Here is a 20,897-nt window from a genome sequence, read left to right as displayed (position 1 = left end):
TATAGACCTCAAACATCTGAGTTGTAGCACTCAGCTGTTTCCACCTGGAAACCATCGTCTTTTTTTTTCTTTTGCTTTTTTTTTTTTTTAAAGAATGTATTTTTGTTCATTTTTTTAAATTTTATTTTATTTGAGAGCGACAGACACAGAAAGACAGATAGAGGGAGAGAGAGAGAATGGGCGCGGCAGGGCTTCCAGCCTCTGCAAACGAATTCCAGACACGTGCGCCCCCTTGTGCATCTGGCTAACGTGGGACCTGGGGAACCGAGCCTCGAACCGGGGTCCTTAGGCTTCACAGGCAAGCGCTTAACCACTAAGCCATCTCTCCAGCCCAACCATCGTCTTTTGTAACAAAACCCTGCTCTTCCAACCATCCCTACTATTTCATAAGCTTAAACACTTGCAACACGATTCAAAAACGATCATATATTTTAAAATTTTGTGGGTTCATAAGTTAAAAAAATTTTTTTTGTATTTTATTCGTTTGTGTGTGTGTGAGAGGCAGAATGGGCACACCAGGGCATTCAATCACTGTAAACAAACTCCAGACGCATGCACCACCTTGTCGAGCTGGTTTACGTGGGTCCTGGGGAATCGAACCTGGATCCTTACGCTTCTCAGGCAAACGCATTAACCGCTAAGCCATCTCTCTAGCCTTCATAAGGTCTTTTTTTTTTTTTTTAATCTTCTCATTTCATGAGTGTTTCCCATTTGTTGTGTCTATCTTACAACACAAAACCTAAAACCTCATCTAAAGTGAAACGTCCCCGTCTATGATAGCCGAGGTTCTCAGGAAACTCAAGGAGAGCTGCAGACTGTTAAAGGCCGCAAGGCGCGGGCTTGGGGAGGAGCGAGGAGGACGGCGAGTAGCGTCGCAAAATAAAGAAAAAAGAAAACTCCTGCCGCCTTGCTTTACGGCCTTCGCCCCGCCCCGCCGGGGGCCGGAAGTCCGAGGCCGGCAGACATGGCGGCGCCCTGGCTCCTCGGGGTGCTGGCGGCCGTGTCGCTGCCGTGGCTCCCCGGCAGCCGGGCGGCGGCTCCGGTGGAGGTAGGCGGCGAGAGCGCTGTGCCGGGTCGAGGGCGGTGTCCCGGAGGACGGGCGGATGCCCGGGGCGAGCCGGGGAGGGCGGACGGCGGCGTGCGTGGTCGGCTCGGAACCTGGGCGTCCCGGCGAGCCCGGGCCCGGTTTCGCTTTCGGATCGAGTCCTCCCCGGGTTCCTTGTTCTGCCCCGACTCCCCAGCTCCACTGTTGAACGGACACGCCCAGCGATCTTGTATAAACCACCGAAAAGGCTTCCTTAATCCATCCCACGAGTGATAGCATGAAAATTGTAGGTCTGATCAAGACTTTAAAAGTTTATTTGAGAGAGAATGGGTGGGCCATGGTCATGACTTGCACATCAAAGGCCAGCACTCATCTTCTGTTGTAACCCGTGTGTGCTGTCATCCCATCGTCTCTCACGGAGGGTGCCGGTGCAGTAGTTCCCAGATTGGTGTGACTGGAGGCGTTCTATCATCTAAGCTGCGGCCAGAGCAACTGTTTAAAATACAAACCTGATCATATCACTCAGATGTACCTTGACATGGCTCTAAGAGATGAATATATTCTTTGTCCATTATCACAATGTCTGTGCCTATCTCCAGTTATCTTGTTCTCTCTCCCTTCCAAATGTCTAGATACATTAAGCTTCAGTTTCTCAAATTTTTATGCTGTCTTCTGCCACATGTCCTTTATCTGGAGTTGTCTTTTATCCTTTCTTCATCTTTTGTTTCTTAACTTAAGTGTTACTTCTTTAGGGACAACCTCCCTGAACAAGTCAGGTGCCCTTATTACAGTTTAAAAAATACTTAGTGTTTTTAATAGAATGTGTGGTTTGCTCCTTATTGATGTGCGTGTGTCCAGTTGGATTGCAACCTCTTTGAAGGAAGAGCTGGGACTACCTTGCCCATTGTAGTATTTGACCACTCAAGGCAATGACTGGCTCATGGTGTCCAGTGAATGCAGTTAATGAATAAATGTTACATAGTGGGCCGGAGGGATGGCTTAGTGGTTGAGGTGCTATCCTGCAAAGCTGAAGGACCCAGGTTTGATTCCCCAGGACCCACATAAGCCAAATGCACAAGGGGCGCACGTGTCTGGAGTTCGTTTGCAGTGGCTGGAGGCCCTGGTGTACCCATTCTCTTCCTCTCTTTCTTAAATAAATAAATGACACAATTTTTAAAAAAATATGTAGTGATGTAATGTGTTTGCACGCTTATCTTCATTAAACTGTCATTCTTGAGAGAAAATAGCATGCCTCTTAGTGATTTTTCATAGTGTGGCTTCCATGATAGGTGCACATTATAGGTGCTCCACTAAACTATGTAAAATGGCTACAATAACTGTTGTCTAGGCAATTGGAAGAGTTTTTAGTGTCTCCAAAATTTAGCTACAATTTAAAAAAAAATACTTATTTGCAAGGGGGTGGGGATAGAGAGAGAATATGTGTATGTGTGCAGGCGCTCCAGGGCTGCCTGTATGAAATCTAGACGTATGTAGTACCACTTTGTGTATCTGGTTTTACATGAGTACTTGGGAATTGAATCCATGTCATTAGGCTTTGCAAGCAAGCATTTTAACCACTGAGCCATCTCCAGCCCCTCTACAGTTTTTTATTATTAGAGACAGAGAGTCAAACATGAGTCCTTAGACTTTGTAGGAAACTCCTTTAACCCTTATTAATCTCTCCAGCCCACCTCACTGTAGTTTTAATAAAGACGATGAGGCCTGGGAAATATACTAGAGATTACTTGGGTATAGCCTTTTTTTCTACAGGAGAAAATTTAAGCCTAAGGAGCTAAATGTCTTCACCTCATCACCAGGTAGATTTTAGATCGAGTTTTCACATTCCCAAACCAGTGTTTTACCCATAATAGCACATTGCTTGTTACTTCCCTCAACATGTAGGCAGATACTGAGAAAGGTTTGGAGAGGGAGAAAAAATGTATTCCATTTTTGCCGTTTGGAGCTCTTGTTATTCCAAAAACTTTCCTGCTGACTAGAAAATTAAGTCAGCTATCATTTGTTAGGCTGTCACTATGTTCCAGACACCACTGCTATATTCAGAGAGTGAGTTGGAGAAATGGGAGACAGAGAAGTTAAGCATTTTGCTTTTTGCACAGTATGTATAACTAGTTTGAAACAGAGCCAGCCTTGAACTTAGGCATTCTGACAGTTTGGTTGACATCCATTGTTGTTTTCTATGTATAGTTAAAATTGTGTTCATTGGGTGTGAAGATGGTGTTGGATGCTGAAGTTTTTAATGTCTTGAAATAGCAGATGTATCTGAGATTTTCTGTAGCAGATCAGTGATGTTTATGTGGCAGTGAGCTAAAGGGTGTGCTCACCTGCATGTGAGTTCAGATAAAGCACTCAGTGCAGAGGAACGAATGGTGAATGACATTTTAACAGGAGAGGTGTGAATTGTTTTGGGTAGAATCAAGATGACTATAAATTAACGTTCTTGGTGTAGAGAGACATCACTTTAATAGAGGCATGATCAGAGTATCACTAATGATTTTGAAATTTGCAACCTTGTGGTGCAGGCTTCTTGTAAAACCTTTTCCCGACCCACCATCCATGTAGGTTTGCTCTTCTGGGAGATACTCTTGCTTTGGCCACTGGCAGGAGAGACATGTGGACTGTATGATCATTTAACCAAAAAGTACTGACTCAGAATCCACTGCATGGCAAACTTGGGATGCACTAGTGAATGTCAGTGCTGAAAGCTTGCACTCACAGTATACACTACATACATGATCAATAAGATGAGGAACACGTGGGGGAAAGACGTCCTGGTAAGGAAAATGACAGGGTGGGGTCGTTTCCAAATGATGGCCTTGTTGGGTGTTTTTCACAGACAGACCCTGTGTCTCCCGCCTGCCTACTTTCTACTTAAGCGTTCTCAGAGGGAGGGGAAGAGAAAGATGTGATTTAAGGTACATGCTGTCATATGTTTAATGCAGCACATGTTTTAAAGCAGAAACTTGTGCATACATCTTTACAGTTCTGTAGGTGACACTGATGTGTGATTGGCATTGCTTTTACACAGAATGTCAGTGTGCCCAAGTGGAGTAATTGATTTTTGTGATACTTGAGACCGAACCTAAGGCTTGCTGCATGATATGCAGATGCTCTGCCCTCTACCCAGAGTTGGTCTTTACTCAGTGTGCTGGGTACGACTGTTGCCAGATCTCAGACGTGTACTACAAGGCTCTGTTCCATGTGTTGTTTTAACCCATGGCTCTATTTTTTTTTTATTAATTAGTTTTGTATTCAGCAAATGCAGTCAGTTTGGTACCATTATTAGGCTTATCCATGACCTACCCCCTTGGCCCTTCCTTGTTGAGGTATGTGGGTTGTGCATTGTTTACCCACATACCCACAGTTATGGGTAAGATAAATGTCTCTGCATATCATGACCCAACATGTGGCTCTGACATACTTTCCGCCCCCTCTTCTGCAAAATTTCCCTGAGCCATGTTGGGTTCATTTTTGGTCTGCTTCAGTGATGAGGTGTTGGGGGCCTCTGAGGCTCTGGCTCTCTGATTTGGTAGGAGTTGATTTTTCTCTGTGTTGGTCTCCTTCCCCCTTGTGCTGGTATCCGGTTCATCAGGAAAACAGCACCCTTGCTTGTTTTGCCATGGCTGTCTTAATACAGTATCTTAGAGCAGTTTCTAGTTAAACTTGATTCGTTGCTTTGTCCTTCAGGTCAGATTCTGGCTTTGTAAAGTGAAGATGATTGTTATTTTAACTGAACAATGCTATGGATGTGAGTTGTCATTTGTCACTTAGTGCCAGAAATTTTGGGTGTTTTTGTTAATCATTGTGCTTTTATTTGACTGCTAGGATCAAGCAGAACAGTTCTTTAGAAGTGGTCATACAAACAACTGGGCTGTTTTGGTAAGTATATTCTGTAAAGATATATTTTGCTGTTCATTAGATATGTCTGAAAACTTGGATGAATCAAATCTTTTAAAATAAAGTTTTTTTTTTAATTTTCATAGAATTCTGTGTCTTTTTGGAAATGAGAAATTACATTTCTTATCTATAATATCAGATTATAGGCATTTTATTTATGGTATCTTGTTATACGTGTTATATTTACATAAATAAAGAATTATAGAAAATAATCAGAGATATTAAAATTTTTACAGAAAAATCTTAAGAAGTTCCATTTGACATTATGTGATTCCATCTTAATTTTTTAAAAAGTGGGAGAAATTTCTTCATATCCCAGACTCCTATCAAATGAAGAGAAATTAAGTATAGATACATGGTTTTAGGCAACGGGGCTTCTAGTTCACATGTTGTTTTGTATTGCCTTTGCATATCTTGAGTCTCCTTTTTGGCAGATACACAGATTTATTATCTTTTGCAAAGGTTGTAATGTTTTTTGTGTTAGGAATAAATCACAATTTTGAGTTTATGGACATTGAGATTCTAAATTTTTTTTGGTCTTTGTTTTATGTTTTTTCAAGATAGGCTCTCACTTTAGCCTAGGTTGACTTGGAACTTACCCTGTGGCCCAGGCTGGCCTTGAACGTATGGTGATCCTCCTACCCCAGCCTCCTGAGTGCTGGAATTAAAGGCCTGCACCACCATGTCTGACTGAGATTCTAAATCTTTATTATTTCAATCAGAGATATGCTAAATATTCTTTGACTTTTTGCTTTTTTTTTTCCCTTAAGAAGTGGGCTTTCACTCTATATTTCAGACTGACCTGGAGCTCAGGACAGGTCTTCTGCCTTAGCATTCATCCCAGATGATGAGATTACAGGCACGGACACCACACCTGGGTGAAATAGCATTCTGCATACATTTTTGTGAACTATACTGATTTTTCCTCTCAGGATAATTCATGAAAATATGAAGTCATGGAGTGTGATTGCCCTCCAGAGAGGCTGTGTGTCTGTTTCTTAATCCAATTTAGCTGTGTTTTATTAACTGTTCATTTCGACTGCTGGGAAAGAAATTGCCTATTTTTAAAATTTGCATTGTTTCAGTTTTTAGCAAAATTTACTTATGGCCTGTGTTTTTTCTGTCTTTCTCCACTTGGTGTGAATTAATATCATTAATATATCTGAATTTATAAGTTTTTTTTCATTCCCCAAATAGAATACATGCAATCACTTTATTTTCACTTTTCCTATGTTTGGAATATACTTTGCTCCTAGTGGGTTTTAATTTAATGGCATTTAAATGATTAGAAGATTGAATAGATTAACTTGACAAAAATACATAAATGGATTATTTTATTCTGTTTTCGCAGTGCAAATAATTTGAGACTGGTAATTTAAATAGTGTCTATAGCTCCTATTTTATTTATTTATTTATTCGGTGTGTGAGTTCACGTATGTAAGTGTGGAGGTGCATGTGGCATGTCACGTAGGAGGTGTGAGGGCAGCCTTGAGTGTTGGTCCTCACCCTCTCCCTTTTTGAGGCAGGGTTTCTTATTTATTGCTGAATTTTCCAGGCTAGTGAGTGTGTGTGGTGGTTTGAGTCAGGTGTCTCCCTAAGCTTATGTATTCTGAATTGGGAATTAACGCCTCCTGGAGGGAGTGTATTGTTGGGGGTGGGCTTATGGGTGTTATAGCCAGTGTCCCCTTGCCAGGGTTTGGCACACTCCCCTGTTACTGTTGTTCACCTTATGTTGGCCAGGGGATGATGTCCACCCTCTGCTCATGCCATCATTTTCCCTTGCCATTGTGGAGCTTCCCCTCGAGCCTGTAAGCCAAATAAAACCTCTTTTTCCCACAAGCTCTTAGTTTGGTGATTTCTACCAGCAGTATGAACCTGACTGCAACAGTAAAGTGGTACTGAGGAGTGGGATTGCTGCTAGACACCTGACTGTGTGGCTTTGGCCTTTTGGAGCTCATTTTCAAGAGCAATGTGGAAGGATTTGAAACTTAGGCCTCAGAGATAACTTGCAGTGCTGTAAGTATAGCTTGATGGACTATTCTGGTAAGAGTTGAAAGACCTGAATCCAGAAAGAACTATGGACTGTGAGGTTTGGCTTATGAGGGTGAGAAAAAGCTTTGCTTGGACTGGCCTAGCAGTTTGGTATGGGAAACTTGCAGTTATGCACGTATCCTGAGAAGTTGTGCAGGGTTGCTTTGCTTAGAAATGAACTGGTGTGAGCAGAGGGATTTGGCACAAAAAGAAAAATCTTTGGGTGAACTGCTGCCCATTCAGTTGCAATTGAGAGATTACAACCTTTGAGATTGGGCCACCTGACCTGTGTTGGGACAACAGGAAGAATGTAGACTCTTTTGAAGGGGCCTGAGTGCTCAAGGAGTGTCCTATTCTTCAGTCTGCTTTATTCCCCCCTGGATTAACAAATTGACACCCTACCTGGTATTGTGGAGTATAAGAAATGCAGGAAAGAGAGGATCATTGAGTTTGCAACACGGTCCTGTGCTTTGGAAATGGCTATGGTCAGTGTGAAGCAGGCTTGCTGGATGCCTGCGTGGAGACCCAATGGAGCTATGAGAATGAACCATGGATTGCAGTGGAGACCCAGTGGAGATGCCGGGACCATGAGATGGCTGCTAAGGAGAGCTGCCAGCCCTGGATGAGTTTTCCAGGACTGTGAGTAGCCTAGCTGGAGGGGTGGAATTGGACCTCCGGAGACTTGTTGCTGGTTAGAATTATCGGACTTGGAGATTTGTTACTGACTAGAGTTGTTGGACTTGAAGGTACAGAGTTTGTTTTAAATCATGTGTTGCTATGTCTTTGCTATGCCCAATGCCAACTTTTGCAATGTGAATGTTTCTTCTGTGCCATTATGGGTATTGGGGAGGATTTTTTGGTATTATGGCTCAGTTAAAAGATTTTGTACTATGGGGATGTTTGAACATCATTGGGATTGATAGAAACTATGGGGACTTTCAAAGTTGGTCTGATGCATTATATTTTACATCATGTTTGGATATCAGTTTATGGGGGCCAGGGGTGGAATGTGGTGGTTTGATTCAGGAGTCCCCCATAAACTTAGGTGTTCAGAATGCTAGGTTCCCAGCTGATGGAGATTTGGGAATTAACACCTCCTGGAGGCAGTGTATTGTTGGGGGTGGGCTTATGGGTGTTATAGCCAGTGTCCCCTTGCTAGTGTTTGGCACACTCCCCTGTTGCTATTGTCCACCTTATGTTGGCCAGGGGGTGATGTCCACCCTCTGCTCATGCCATCATTTTCCCTGCCATCATGGAGCTTCCCCTTGAACCTCTAAGCCAAAATAAACCATTTTTCCCCACAAGCTGCTCTTGGTTGGGTGATTTCTGCCAGCAGTGTGGACCTGACTGCGACAGTGTGTGAGCTTCCACAGGCTCCCCTGCCTCGCCTTCCATCTCGGTAGAGTGGGCTAGGGTTACCGCTGCTCACGACTGCTCCCAGCCTCACGTAGACTTGGGGTCCCGCCTCAGCCCCTCATGCCTGTGTGGTGCGTGCCTTGTCCTCCGCTGTCGTCAGCACTGGCGCCTGTTCCAGGGCCAGGACTCCACGCCCCTGGGGGAGGAGCTGGGGAGCTGTCTGAGATGGTGAGGGGCTTGCTGCCCAAGCCCAGGACCAGAGTGTGGATCCTCAGCACCCAGCTAGGTGTCAGGCAGGTTTGGTGCCCAGCACGTGGAATTACTGGTGCATGCCAGCAAAGCCAGCACGTTGCGTGGGTGCTGTGGATCTGAACTCAGGTCCTCATGTTCTCTGCCTGAGCATCTCCCCAGTCCATGGTGTTCTGATTTTTAAAATGTAAGTTTGTTGCCTAGTTTGATTCCATTTGATTTTAGTCTTAACTGGAGGATCATAAATTGTCCACTTTTGCAAGCAAGCACACCCATCTGCACAGGCCTAAATTGTCCACTTTAAATATTTTTACATGACATACTTGTCCTTTTATATACATTTGTTCCTACTGTCTTGTTATTAATATTTTAAGCTTTTGATTTATAAGGATTTTGTGGTATTTTGGAATATAAAGTTTTATTTATTTTTTAATTTTTTTTTTTTTTTTTGGTTTTTCGAGGTAGGGTCTCACTCTAGCCCAGGCTGACCTGGAATTCACTATGAAGTCTTAGGGTGGCCTCGAACTCACGGTGATCCTCCTACCTCTGCCTCCCAAGTGTTGGGACTAAAGGCGTGCACCACCACACCCGACTTCAAAGTTTTATGTTTTTTATGTGGTCAAAAATTTTAGTCTTTCTCCTTATTGCATTCCATGATGAAAATTGACTGAAATACGGAAATAAAATCCACCTTTTTAAAAAAAAAAATTGGCAGGACAGGCGCATTTCTCCTGTTCTCAGAATTGTCATCACTTCTACTGAAAGTGGGCATGTGGTAGGAGGTTAGCAGATGTACCACTGAACTGCCTGAACTGTTTGTCACCCAAAGTGGTTTCCCAAGAAACCAACATTTTAGCCATGAAGTTCAGTTTTCCTAGTACTTTTGATAGTTTTAGTAATTGATTTCATTTATTTGTTTATTTATTTTGTTTTTTTGAGGTAGGGTCTCACTCTACCTCAGGCTAACCTGGAATTCACTATGTGGTCTCAGGGTGGCCTTGAACTCTGTGATCCTCCTGCCTCTGCCTTCTGAGTACTGGGATTAAAAGCGTGCACTACCATGCTGGGCTATGATTTCCATTTTTTAAATGTGTGTACATAGTTTTCAATTCAATACCCTTATAATGCATCTTCTCTGTGTATAGAAAACTGTTTTGTACATTGTATTTTGGTGGCTGTTTTGCGTTTCCTACAGTAAGGAAGCAATAAGAGTGAGATGAAGCTGGGCGTGGTGGTGTATGCCTTTATTCCCACCACTTGGGAGGGAGAGGCAGGAGGATTGCTGAGTTTGTGAGTTTGAGGACAACCTGGGACTACAGAGTGAGTTCTAGGTCAGCCTCGGCAAGACTTGAGACCCTACCTCCAAAGAAAAAAGAAACAAAACAAAACAAAACAAAAACAAGAGTGAGATGAAAATTATATAACTGAAGGAAGTTTATTTCCTTTTTTAGTCAGTGAAGAGCTCATAGGCATTTGCTTTGATTCTAAAGATTTTAGTCTTTTAGAAATGGGCATATTGTAGAATCATTAAAATTGAGATGAACTAAGTTGGTTTAGTATTCAATTAAATTCCCCAGAGATGTGTTTTCTCTTTACCAGAATGATTTTTTATTCACCATCAATTATGAAAGGCCTCTCTTCAGAGAGATTGGTTTTAGTGACAGTCTGTTTGATGTTTCTAAGCCTGAAACTGTCCAGGCAATTCCTTATCAGACATTAAGAAAAATAATTCTGTAAATAAATGGGGTTCTTTGACTTCTAAAATTCTTATTTTTGTTTTAATATTTTAGGTCTGTACTTCCCGATTCTGGTTTAATTATCGACATGTTGCGAATACTCTTTCTGTTTATAGAAGTGTGAAGAGGCTAGGCATTCCTGACAGGTGAGAGTCTTAGTTAAGTCTAATGTGGTCCTTAGTAAAGACTGCTCTTAGATGACTGTTATATTTGTGGGGTTTTTTTGTGTGTTGTTTTTGCATGAGGTAAAGAAACCTGATTTGAGGTTTGTTTTGTTGTTGTAGTTGGAACATACTGTCTTGTATAAAGTTGATGTTACTTAAGACAATAGTGGCAAATTATTTTAAAGACCAATGAAAGCTAGGTGTGGTGGCACATACCTTTAATCCCAGCACTTGGGAGGCAGACGTAAGAGGATCATTGTGAGTTCAAGGCCAGCCTGGGACTACCTAGTGAGGTCTAGGTCAGCCTGGGCTAGAGTGAGACCCAGCCTCAAAACAAAACAAAACAAAACAAACAAATAAAGACCAACCAAATACTGTGAGTAAGGTGATTTAAAAAAAAAAAGGTGTAATTATTTAGTTCTACTTATTTAATGCCTTAGGGTTTTTTGGGTAAGGGGTAATTCTGACAAGTAAAAAAGAGACTTATTGGAAGCATATTGATTAGTTCATTAATTCCTGTGTTGTCACGTCTGCCCTGCCCAGGGTGCTGCCCTGGCTCCAGGGTGCTCAGCTCGTGATGTCACGTCTGCCCTGCCCAGGGTGCTGCCCTGGCTCCAGGGCCTGGATTGTCTGGAGGGCTTGCTCGTGTGCTGTAGTGGCAGATCTCGGCCAAGTGTTTCATGCTGTGCTTCATGCACTGGGAGAATCGACATCAGACGATGTGTTCTCTTTGTAGAAAGGTGGAAATTTCCTGCTTAGGGAAGCAGGCTCAGGCAGTCTCCCCACACCACATGGCCATTCAGAGCTTATCTCTCCATTTGGTTTATCTGTGGTAGGTTTGTTTCCGCCTCCCTCAGAGCAGTGGTGGCGAGAATCCGTGTTGGTTCAGTCTTCGAGGTTTGCTTTAGCACCACCAGGAAGTAGGAAGGAGCTTCCCAGCAAGAGGGGAATTTGAAATCTGGCTTGGGTGGCAGTTTCTGCAGGTACTTTACTAGACTAAGCCTGACTTTCCCGTCTGCCCCATGGAGCTCACAGTGCCTCAGCTGGATTCAGGGTCTTCCAGCCCCACAGGCATGGTTGCAGCAGGGAGGAAGCAGCGGCTGACAATAATCCTGTTTTTAAAATGAAGTCTGAGAATAAGGGTGGTTTGCTGCATCAAGCACACAAGTATATTTCTTGTCAGCTGGTACTGCTCATAGGTCCAGAGACGGTCTTTGGTTTTAACTTCCATTGCCCTGGGCCTGAGCCCTCGTACAGGGAACCAGTGTGTGTGGTTTGTGATCGTTTTTACCCAGGTAGATAAGTCTTCCTGTCTGTGAGTTGGTTGTTAGGGTATATTTCTGGGACTAGGCAAGAGTTTGCTGGTGCTTTTGAGGGTAGAAGACAGCTGTAGCATGCACTGCTATGTACAGGCTGCTCAGTGGGCCTGTCCAAAGCTCTGGGGACTGTCAGGGTTGTCAGGGTTGCTTTCTGTTGCAAGTGATTGCTTGTTGGTCAGCTGTGCCTATGAAGGCTTTGCTCTGGAGATGAGTTGGAGGTTTAGACAGTTAGGGATTTAAAACCACTTATTTAAACAGAAATCAGTAGAAAAGATGATTTTGCTTTTAGCTTATGGTAAATGGTCCTGTTATGACTGTGTCATTCCGTGCAACCTGGAATTAAGCATAAAAATGCAATGATAGGTAAACTTCATTCAGAAATACACAAATTATTAGGAAATAAGGGCTGGAGAATTTGAAATCATTGTGTTTAACATTCATTTAGTATACTACGAGGTAAAGAGTCAGAATTTGAGCTCAGGCCTGACAGTGTGCACAGGGCTTTTCTAGTGCATTGCAACTGTCTCTACCCCAGAAACTGGCTAATTAATGTTTGTGACATTTGTAGAGGATTCCTTAACTATGTATCATCTCATGCTTCTGATGCTCTACAGAGATTGGTGTGATTATACATACTCATGATTTAAATGCCTTATAAAGTTGTAAAAGGTATATCTAGTGTGTTGAATGTAGTAACCAGGATGGTGTAGAAATAACACCTCTTCACGTTTCTCTTTTTTTTTCCCTAAAATGTTTACTATTGTCTATCCCTTTATGGTTTTGTATTTCAGCTTTCTTTGTGGCTGTAGGACAGGCTCATTAACTCTAGTTTTGAAAATCCCAGACTTTTTAACACTGACATGTTGTAAAAGGAGAAGCCCCACACATGACCGTATGTGATGGATGCAGTCAGAACACAGGTGCACTGACCGTGGCGTATCTGAAGCGTACATTAACTTTGGTTTAGATTTGAGCCTCATCTACAAGGTACCGCTGTGGGTGGCATGTCTATGTATATCTTCGTGGGTGTGTTACTCTAAAGTCTGATGTGCTTCAAAGTATCTCAGGTCAACCCTCAATCCGTCGGTGCCTCTGTTCGTCACAGCTTTGTAGCGCTTCATTCCAGTCTCTTCTCCTCTTGCTCTTCCTACGCACAGCTGTTGGCATGAGCCTTCTCAGACGCACTCTCAGCTTTCACTCCCACCGTCAAGAGCCTGCAGTAGTTGCTGTGGTCTATCTAACAAACCCAGACTTTTCTGGCTGGAATGTTGCTTTATTAACTCTGACTCACTGTGTTACATTTGTTGATTTGTTGTGATATTGACCATGTAATATTTGGTCACTCTTATTTCTGATTGTGACCATTTTTCCCACACAATACCTACAGTGTCCTATGTTCAAGCCTTATTTATCATTGTTTTGTTTCACTCTGTAAAATATACAGGAGGGCCACTGATTTTTATTTTTAAAAATTTTTTTCATTAATTTGCAGGTGTGTGTGTGGGGGGGGCGCAGGTGGGATGACAGACAGGGTCTGTTGGTGCTAAAATAATTGCCCATTTAGCTTTACATGGGTGACTGGGGATTTGAACCTGGGTAGGCAGGCTGAGTTTTTTAAAAAAATTAACTTTTATTACTTCATTTTTTTAACTTAAAAAATTCATGTATTTATTTCAGAGAGAGAGGGAGAGGGAGAATAAAGTGCCAGGGACTCTGGCCACTTGAAACGAACAGTAGATGTATGTGCACCTGTGCACCTGGCTTACAGGGTACGAGGAGTCACATCTGGGTCCTTAGGCTTTGCAGGCAAGCACCTTAGCCGCTAAGCCATTTCACCAGCCCTGAATTGTTTTAAAACCACCACACTTAATTTATTAAAATAAATATATTTATAGCTTTAACTATAAGTATATAAGAATTTTTATATTATTAGTTTAACATATTGATAAGAGTTATTTTTATGATTTTTACCTCATATTTTAGTAAACAAAAGGACTGGAACTAGGGCTGGAGAGATGGCTTAGTGGTTAAGTACTTGCCTGTGAAGCCTAAGGACCCTGGTTCGAGGCTCGGTTCCCCAGGTCCCACGTTAGCCAGATGCACAAGGGGGTGCACGCGTCTGGAGTTTGTTTGCAGAGGCTGGAAGCCCTGGTGCGCCCATTCTCTCTCTCTTCCTCTATCTGTCTTTCTCTCTGTGTCTGTCACTCTCAAATAAATAAATAAAAAATATTAAAAAAAAAGGACTGGAACTATATAAATATCTTTTGTAAATAATTTGTGACATACTATTATGGTTACTGTCAAGATGTTCATGGCTTTGAATATTTTTTCTCTTGTCACTTCCCAATTGTTTTTCTCATCTGGTCCTTAAGAATGTAAACAATAGTTTTGTATAGATACCTACATACTCTAAACAGTCTGTCCTTGCAGCCTCACATTGGCAGCTGCTGTCACACTGCCCAAGATACTCTGGAGAAGCGTGTGCCGTCTCAAGTCGGGAGATGCCCAAGATACTCTGGAGAAGCGTGTGCCGTCTCAAGTCGGGAGATGCCCAAGATACTCTGGAGAAGCGTGTGCCTTCTCAAGTCGGGAGATGCCCAAGTTACTCTGGAGAAGCGTGTGCCATCTCAAGTCGGGAGATGCCCAAGTTACTCTGGAGAAGCGTGTGCCATCTCAAGTCGGGAGATGCCCAAGATACTCTGGAGAAGCGTGTGCCACCTCAAGTCGGGAGATGCCCAAGTTACTCTGGAGAAGCGTGTGCCGTCTCAAGTCGGGAGATGCCCAAGATACTCTGGAGAAGCGTGTGCCGTCTCAAGTCGGGAGATGCCCAAGATACTCTGGAGAAGCGTGTGCCGTCTCAAGTCGGGAGATGCCCAAGATACTCTGGAGAAGCGTGTGCCGTCTCAAGTCGGGAGATGCCCAAGATACTCTGGAGAAGCGTGTGCCATCTCAAGTCGGGAGATGCCCAAGATACTCTGAAGAAGCGTGTGCCACCTCAAGTCGGAAGATGCCCAAGATACTCTGGAGAAGTGTGTGCCGCCTCAAGTCGGGAGATGCCCAAGTTACTCTGGAGAAGCGTGTGCCATCTCAAGTCGGGAGATGCCCAAGTTACTCTGGAGAAGCGTGTGCCATCTCAAGTCGGGAGATGCCCAAGTTACTCTGGAGAAGCGTGTGCCATCTCAAGTCGGGAGATGCCCAAGATACTCTGGAGAAGCGTGTGCCACCTCAAGTCGGGAGATGCCCAAGTTACTCTGGAGAAGCGTGTGCCATCTCAAGTCGGGAGATGCCCAAGATACTCTGGAGAAGCGTGTGCCGTCTCAAGTCGGGAGATGCCCAAGATACTCTGGAGAAGCGTGTGCCGTCTCAAGTCGGGAGATGCCCAAGATACTCTGGAGAAGCGTGTGCCGTCTCAAGTCGGGAGATGCCCAAGATACTCTGGAGAAGTGTGTGCCACCTCAAGTTGGGAGATGCCCAAGATACTCTGGAGAAGCGTGTGCCATCTCAAGTCGGGAGATGCCCAAGTTACTCTGGAGAAGCGTGTGCCATCTCAAGTCGGGAGATGCCCAAGTTACTCTGGAGAAGCGTGTGCCATCTCAAGTCGGGAGATGCCCAAGTTACTCTGGAGAAGCGTGTGCCATCTCAAGTCGGGAGATGCCCAAGTTACTCTGGAGAAGCGTGTGCCATCTCAAGTCGGGAGATGCCCAAGATACTCTGGAGAAGCGTGTGCCACCTCAAGTCGGGAGATGCCCAAGTTACTCTGGAGAAGCGTGTGCCGTCTCAAGTCGGGAGATGCCCAAGATACTCTGGAGAAGCGTGTGCCGTCTCAAGTCGGGAGATGCCCAAGATACTCTGGAGAAGCGTGTGCCGTCTCAAGTCGGAAGATGCCCAAGATACTCTGGAGAAGCGTGTGCCGTCTCAAGTCGGGAGATTCCCAAGATACTCTGAAGAATCGTGTGCCACCTCAAGTCGGAAGATGCCCAAGATACTCTGGAGAAGTGTGTGCCGCCTCAAGTCGGGTGATGCCCAAGATACTCTGGAGAAGCGTGTGCTGTCTCAAGTTGGGAGATGCCCAAGATACTCTGGAGAAGTGTGTGCCACCTCAAGTTGGGAGATGCCCAAGATACTCTGGAGAAGTGTGTGCTGCCTCAAGTCGGGAGATGCCCAAGATACTCTGGAGAAGTGTGTGCTATCTCAAGTCGGGAGATGCCCAAGATACTCTGGAGAAGGGTGTGCCGTCTCAAGTCGGGAGATGCCCAAGATACTCTGGAGAAGCGTGTGCCGTCTCAAGTCGGGAGATGCCCAAGATACTCTGGAGAAGCGTGTGCCATCTCAAGTCAGGAGATGCCCAAGATACTCGGAGAAGTGTGTGCCATCTCAAGTCGGGAGATGCCCAAGATACTCTGGAGAAGTGTGTGCTGTCTCAAGTCAGGAGATGCCCAAGATACTCGGAAAAGCATGTGCTGTCTCAAGTTCGGGACATGCCCAAGATTCTCTGGAGAAGTTTGTGCCATCTCAAGTCAGGAGATGACCAAGATACTCTGGGGAAGTGTGTGCCATCTCAAGTTGGGAGATGCCCAAGATACTCTGGAGAAGCGTGTGCCATCTCAAGTCGGGAGATGCCCAAGATACTCTGGAGAAGTGTGTGCCATCTCAAGTCGGGAGATGCCCAAGATACTCTGGAGAAGCGTGTGCCATCTCAAGTCAGGAGATGCCCATGATACTCGGAGAAGCGTGTGCCATCTCAAGTCAGGAGATGCCCAAGATACTCTGGAGAAGTGTGTGCCGTCTCAGGTCTGGAGATGCCCAAGATACTCTGGAGAAGTGTGTGCCATCTCAAGTCGGGAGATGCCCAAGATACTCTGGAGAAACATGTGCCATCTCAAGTTGGCAGATGCCCAAGATACTCTGGAGAAGTGTGTGCCGTCTCAAGTCGGGAGGAGCTGCTTAATATGGGGTTGACAGTGAATGTGCTTTCAGGATGTGAGTAGTGACCCAGGTGACAGGAACATCTTGGTCACTACCCTCTTCCCTTGTGTTAAGAGCATAAGTAGGACCATTTAGCAAGATAGGAAGACCTTGAAGGGTTTGGGGAGCACAGGGAAGCTTCCTCACTTCTTTTATAAGTGGATATATATGGTGCTTGGGCTGTGGAGGAGACCAAGGCCTTCATCAGTGCCCGGTTGTCACTGCTGTCACTGTCCTCCAGGTTGTCACTGCTGTCCCTGTCCTCCAGGTTGTCACTGCTGTCCCTGTCCTCCAGGTTGTCCCTGCTGTCAGTGTCCTCCAGGTTGTCACTGCTGTCAGTGTCCTCCAGGTTGTCACTGCTGTCCCTGTCCTCCAGGTTGTCACTGCTGTCCCTGTCCTCCAGGTTTTCACTGCTGTCCCTGTCCTCCAGGTTGTCACTGCTGTCCCTGTCCTCCAGGTGTCACTGCTGTCCCTGTCCTCCAGGTTGTCACTGCTGTCACTGTCCTCCAGGTTGTCCCTGCTGTCAGTGTCCTCCAGGTTGTCACTGCTGTCCCTGTCCTCCAGGTTGTCCCTGCTGTCCCTGTCCTCCAGGTTGTCACTGCTGTCCCTGTCCTCCAGGTTGTCCCTGCTGTCAGTGTCCTCCAGGTTGTCACTGCTGTCACTGTCCTCCAGGTTGTCACTGCTGTCCCTGTCCTCCAGGTTGTCCTTGCTGTCCCTGTCCTCCAGGTTGTCACTGCTGTCCCTGTCCTCCAGGTTGTCACTGCTGTCCCTGTCCTCCAGGTTGTCACTGCTGTCCCTGTCCTCCAGGTTGTCACTGCTGTCCCTGTCCTCCAGGTTGTCACTGCTGTCACTGTCCTCCAGGTTGTCCCTGCTGTCACTGTCCTCCAGGTTGTCACTGCTGTCCGTGTCCTCCAGGTTGTCACTGCTGTCCGTGTCCTCCAGGTTGTCACTGCTGTCCGTGTCCTCCAGGTTGTCACTGCTGTCCCTGTCCTCCAGGTTGTCACTGCTGTCAGTGTCCTCCAGGTTGTCACTGCTGTCCCTGTCCTCCAGGTTGTCACTGCTGTCCCTGTCCTCCAGGTTGTCACTGCTGTCCCTGTCCTCCAGGTTGTCCCTGCTGTCAGTGTCCTCCAGGTTGTCCCTGCTGTCAGTGTCCTCCAGGTTGTCCCTGCTGTCCCTGTCCTCCAGGTTGTCCCTGCTGTCAGTGTCCTCCAGGTTGTCCCTGCTGTCCCTGTCCTCCAGGTTGTCCCTGCTGTCAGTGTCCTCCAGGTTGTCACTGCTGTCCCTGTCCTCCAGGTTGTCACTGCTGTCAGTGTCCTCCAGGTTATCACTGCTGTCCCTGTCCTCCAGGTTGTCACTGCTGTCCCTGTCCTCCAGGTTGTCCCTGCTGTCAGTGTCCTCCAGGTTGTCACTGCTGTCCCTGTCCTCCAGGTTGTCCCTGCTGTCAGTGTCCTCCAGGTTGTCCCTGCTGTCAGTGTCCTCCAGGTTGTCACTGCTGTCCCTGTCCTCCAGGTTGTCACTGCTGTCCCTGTCCTCCAGGTTGTCCCTGCTGTCAGTGTCCTCCAGGTTGTCCCTGCTGTCAGTGTCCTCCAGGTTGTCACTGCTGTCCCTGTCCTCCAGGTTGTCCCTGCTGTCAGTGTCCTCCAGGTTGTCACTGCTGTCCCTGTCCTCCAGGTTGTCACTGCTGTCAGTGTCCTCCAGGTTATCACTGCTGTCCCTGTCCTCCAGGTTGTCACTGCTGTCCCTGTCCTCCAGGTGTCCCTGCTGTCACTGTCCTCGTCCTGTCCGACTCTATGGCTGTTCTTCAGCATTGGCTACTCCAGGATCTTACCTCTCCACATGGACTGTATCTTTAGGAAACCACTTATTTTAGTTTACTTTCCTACCACATACATTTGTCAAGTTGGATTTTTTGAGTTCTTGCTTTAAGAAAAGTTTTAAATTCATTTTCCTGTTCACTTTGATCTTTACAGCCCTTATGTAAGTACAGTCAAGGGATTCAGTTTAGATGAGGTACTGAAATGGTAAGGGGAAGTATTAGTTATCTTCATTTTTTTTTTTTTTTTACCTAAAGTAAGTTCTGCTTCATGAATATTTGTTACTTACAAGTAATCAATATATATGACTTATAAGCAAGTAAATCTCTATGACTGTGTTCATCATATTTTTTTTTTTTTTAGTAACAGAATATGATGTTAAAAAACTGCTTATAGAACCTGGTGTGGTGGTACATGCCTTTAATTCCAGTACTCAGGAGGCAGAGGTAGGAGGATTGCCATGAGTTTGAGGTCATCCTGAGACTACATAGTGAATTCCAGGTTAGTCTGAGCTACAGTGAGACTCTACCTAAAAAAAAATAAAATAAAAAAAATAAATTGCCTATAGAAATAAGTTCTGTATAGCTGAACTTGCTGGACAATTTGAGTGCTCACTTTTTCTTATGCTTTTGTGTTGAGAGAAGGCCACTTTGCATAGGCTTTGTTGTGTGATGTAGACTTTGCCCAGGCGTGAAAAGAGTGTAGTGTGAGAGTTGAGTCATCACATATGGAGAACAAAGTTGCCAAACTGTGAGAAGATCTTATTCTCACGTGGCTTGCTTATATTTGGGGATTTGTCCTGATTTTAATTGAAGCAGCTTGTCATTTGCAGGAAGTTCTGTGGAAGTCAGTCTTGGCATAGGAGTGGTTTGTTGTGGATCCAGGAGTGATCCACTGGGTGCCCATGAGTGCAGCTTTACACAGTGTCGGAGGCGCTCGCCTGAGCTCTAGCAGACAAGTGAGATTTTGTGGCTGGCTCTCAAGGAATGTTTGTTGGCAAAAGATTCCTTCACTATAGGATTTTATGGTTCAGAATAGTAAATAGATGCTGGAAATTATCACGTATATTGTACAACATACTTGATGAAGACAAATTTTCTATACTCTCAAACTATATTTATAAACTAGATGTGAAAACAAGGAAATAAATGACATGTAGAACCTTCTCAACATGAAGCTCTTCTGTTAACAGAATGGTAGTTGTTTTTCTTTAGCAGAGTAGCTTCTTCCAAATGGAGTTAATGGTTAGAGTACTACTTGTTTGGCCATTTTGTTAGAATTGAGTTGATAATTTCATCTCAATTTTGTGTGGCTTTGTAAGAATTACAAACCCAAGTAGTTTACTGTTTGTATGTGTATATTTAAGTTCTGTTATATACAATTTAACTCTTGGACTAAATAAGAATTTTTATTTCAGCAGAAAATGTTCTGAACATGTTTACACTTATACAGTGAAGTAGATTCTGTAGCTAGATATCTGCACTCTGGAAATGCATTTCTTAACTGTTGCTCATTTGTCCATATTATTACGGTGGGATTATTTTTATGATGTAGTGTTTATATATCATAGAGAGTCTCAAAATGAGGAAAATGCTGATTGCATGTATGATTTTGATCTGAAATTCTTACTCCTGCAATTGATAAGATGTTGTGTAGAAATTAAATAATCATTTAGCTTCATAGACATTAGCCATAGTAGAAAGCATGGCTTAAAAGTAAGACGAGTAACTTTTATATATTGTATAGCAGTTCAGCCTTGTTTAACAAAAAATGAAGTAATTATTAATAATATAAAAATAACATTTAATGACCTCATGTTATAAAAATGAGAAAATATATTTTGCATTTTAAGAAGAATAATTTTCACCATTGCATGAGTGTGAATCAGAAACAGCTGAATAGCTGGTATTTGAATGTGGCAGGATTGGAAAGCTTGCCAAGTAGAAACAAAGCCAATTTTCATGAAAAATCACAGTGTTTTAGACTTGAACTTTAATGTACTTAGAGCATATGCAGCAGAACATTTTCTTCTTGCTATCTCTTGCCAAATGAATAACGTACTCCACGTCAGTATTTTCTTAGGTTTTGGAAGATCAAGTGTAGGGTAGAATAAGAACTTCCTTACTCATGCTCCCTGGTTTTCATGGTAGGATGAGAACTATTTGAGATTTGAAATTTACTCTTAAGGAAATTATGTGCAAAAATGAAAATGTTGACTCATTTAAATTATTTATTGGAGGCTGAGTGAGTACTCTGGGATAGGCCTGAGTGAATTATGAATACTCTGACTTAGGTCTTCATGA

At 44.3% G+C, this 20,897-nt stretch overlaps 1 protein-coding gene across 1 annotated transcript in view; it reads left to right on the top strand.

Annotated features, from left to right (window-relative positions):
- The first annotated feature begins 947 nt into the window (after positions 1–947).
- Pigk (phosphatidylinositol glycan anchor biosynthesis class K) overlaps positions 948–20,897 on the top strand; it is a 77,756-nt gene continuing 57,806 nt past the window's right edge. The window contains exons 1-3 of the mRNA XM_004653743.2: positions 948–1,048; positions 4,889–4,942; positions 10,387–10,478. Coding sequence (XP_004653800.2) covers positions 965–1,048; positions 4,889–4,942; positions 10,387–10,478 — 230 coding nt within the window. The 5' untranslated portion in view covers positions 948–964. The remainder of the gene's footprint in view (positions 1,049–4,888; positions 4,943–10,386; positions 10,479–20,897) is intronic.

Source organism: Jaculus jaculus, chromosome 19, assembly GCF_020740685.1.
Source record: "Jaculus jaculus isolate mJacJac1 chromosome 19, mJacJac1.mat.Y.cur, whole genome shotgun sequence".
Lineage (NCBI taxonomy): Eukaryota > Metazoa > Chordata > Mammalia > Rodentia > Dipodidae > Jaculus > Jaculus jaculus.
The sequence above is the reverse complement of the archived record's forward strand: the minus strand, read 5'-3'. Positions and strand labels throughout refer to the sequence as shown.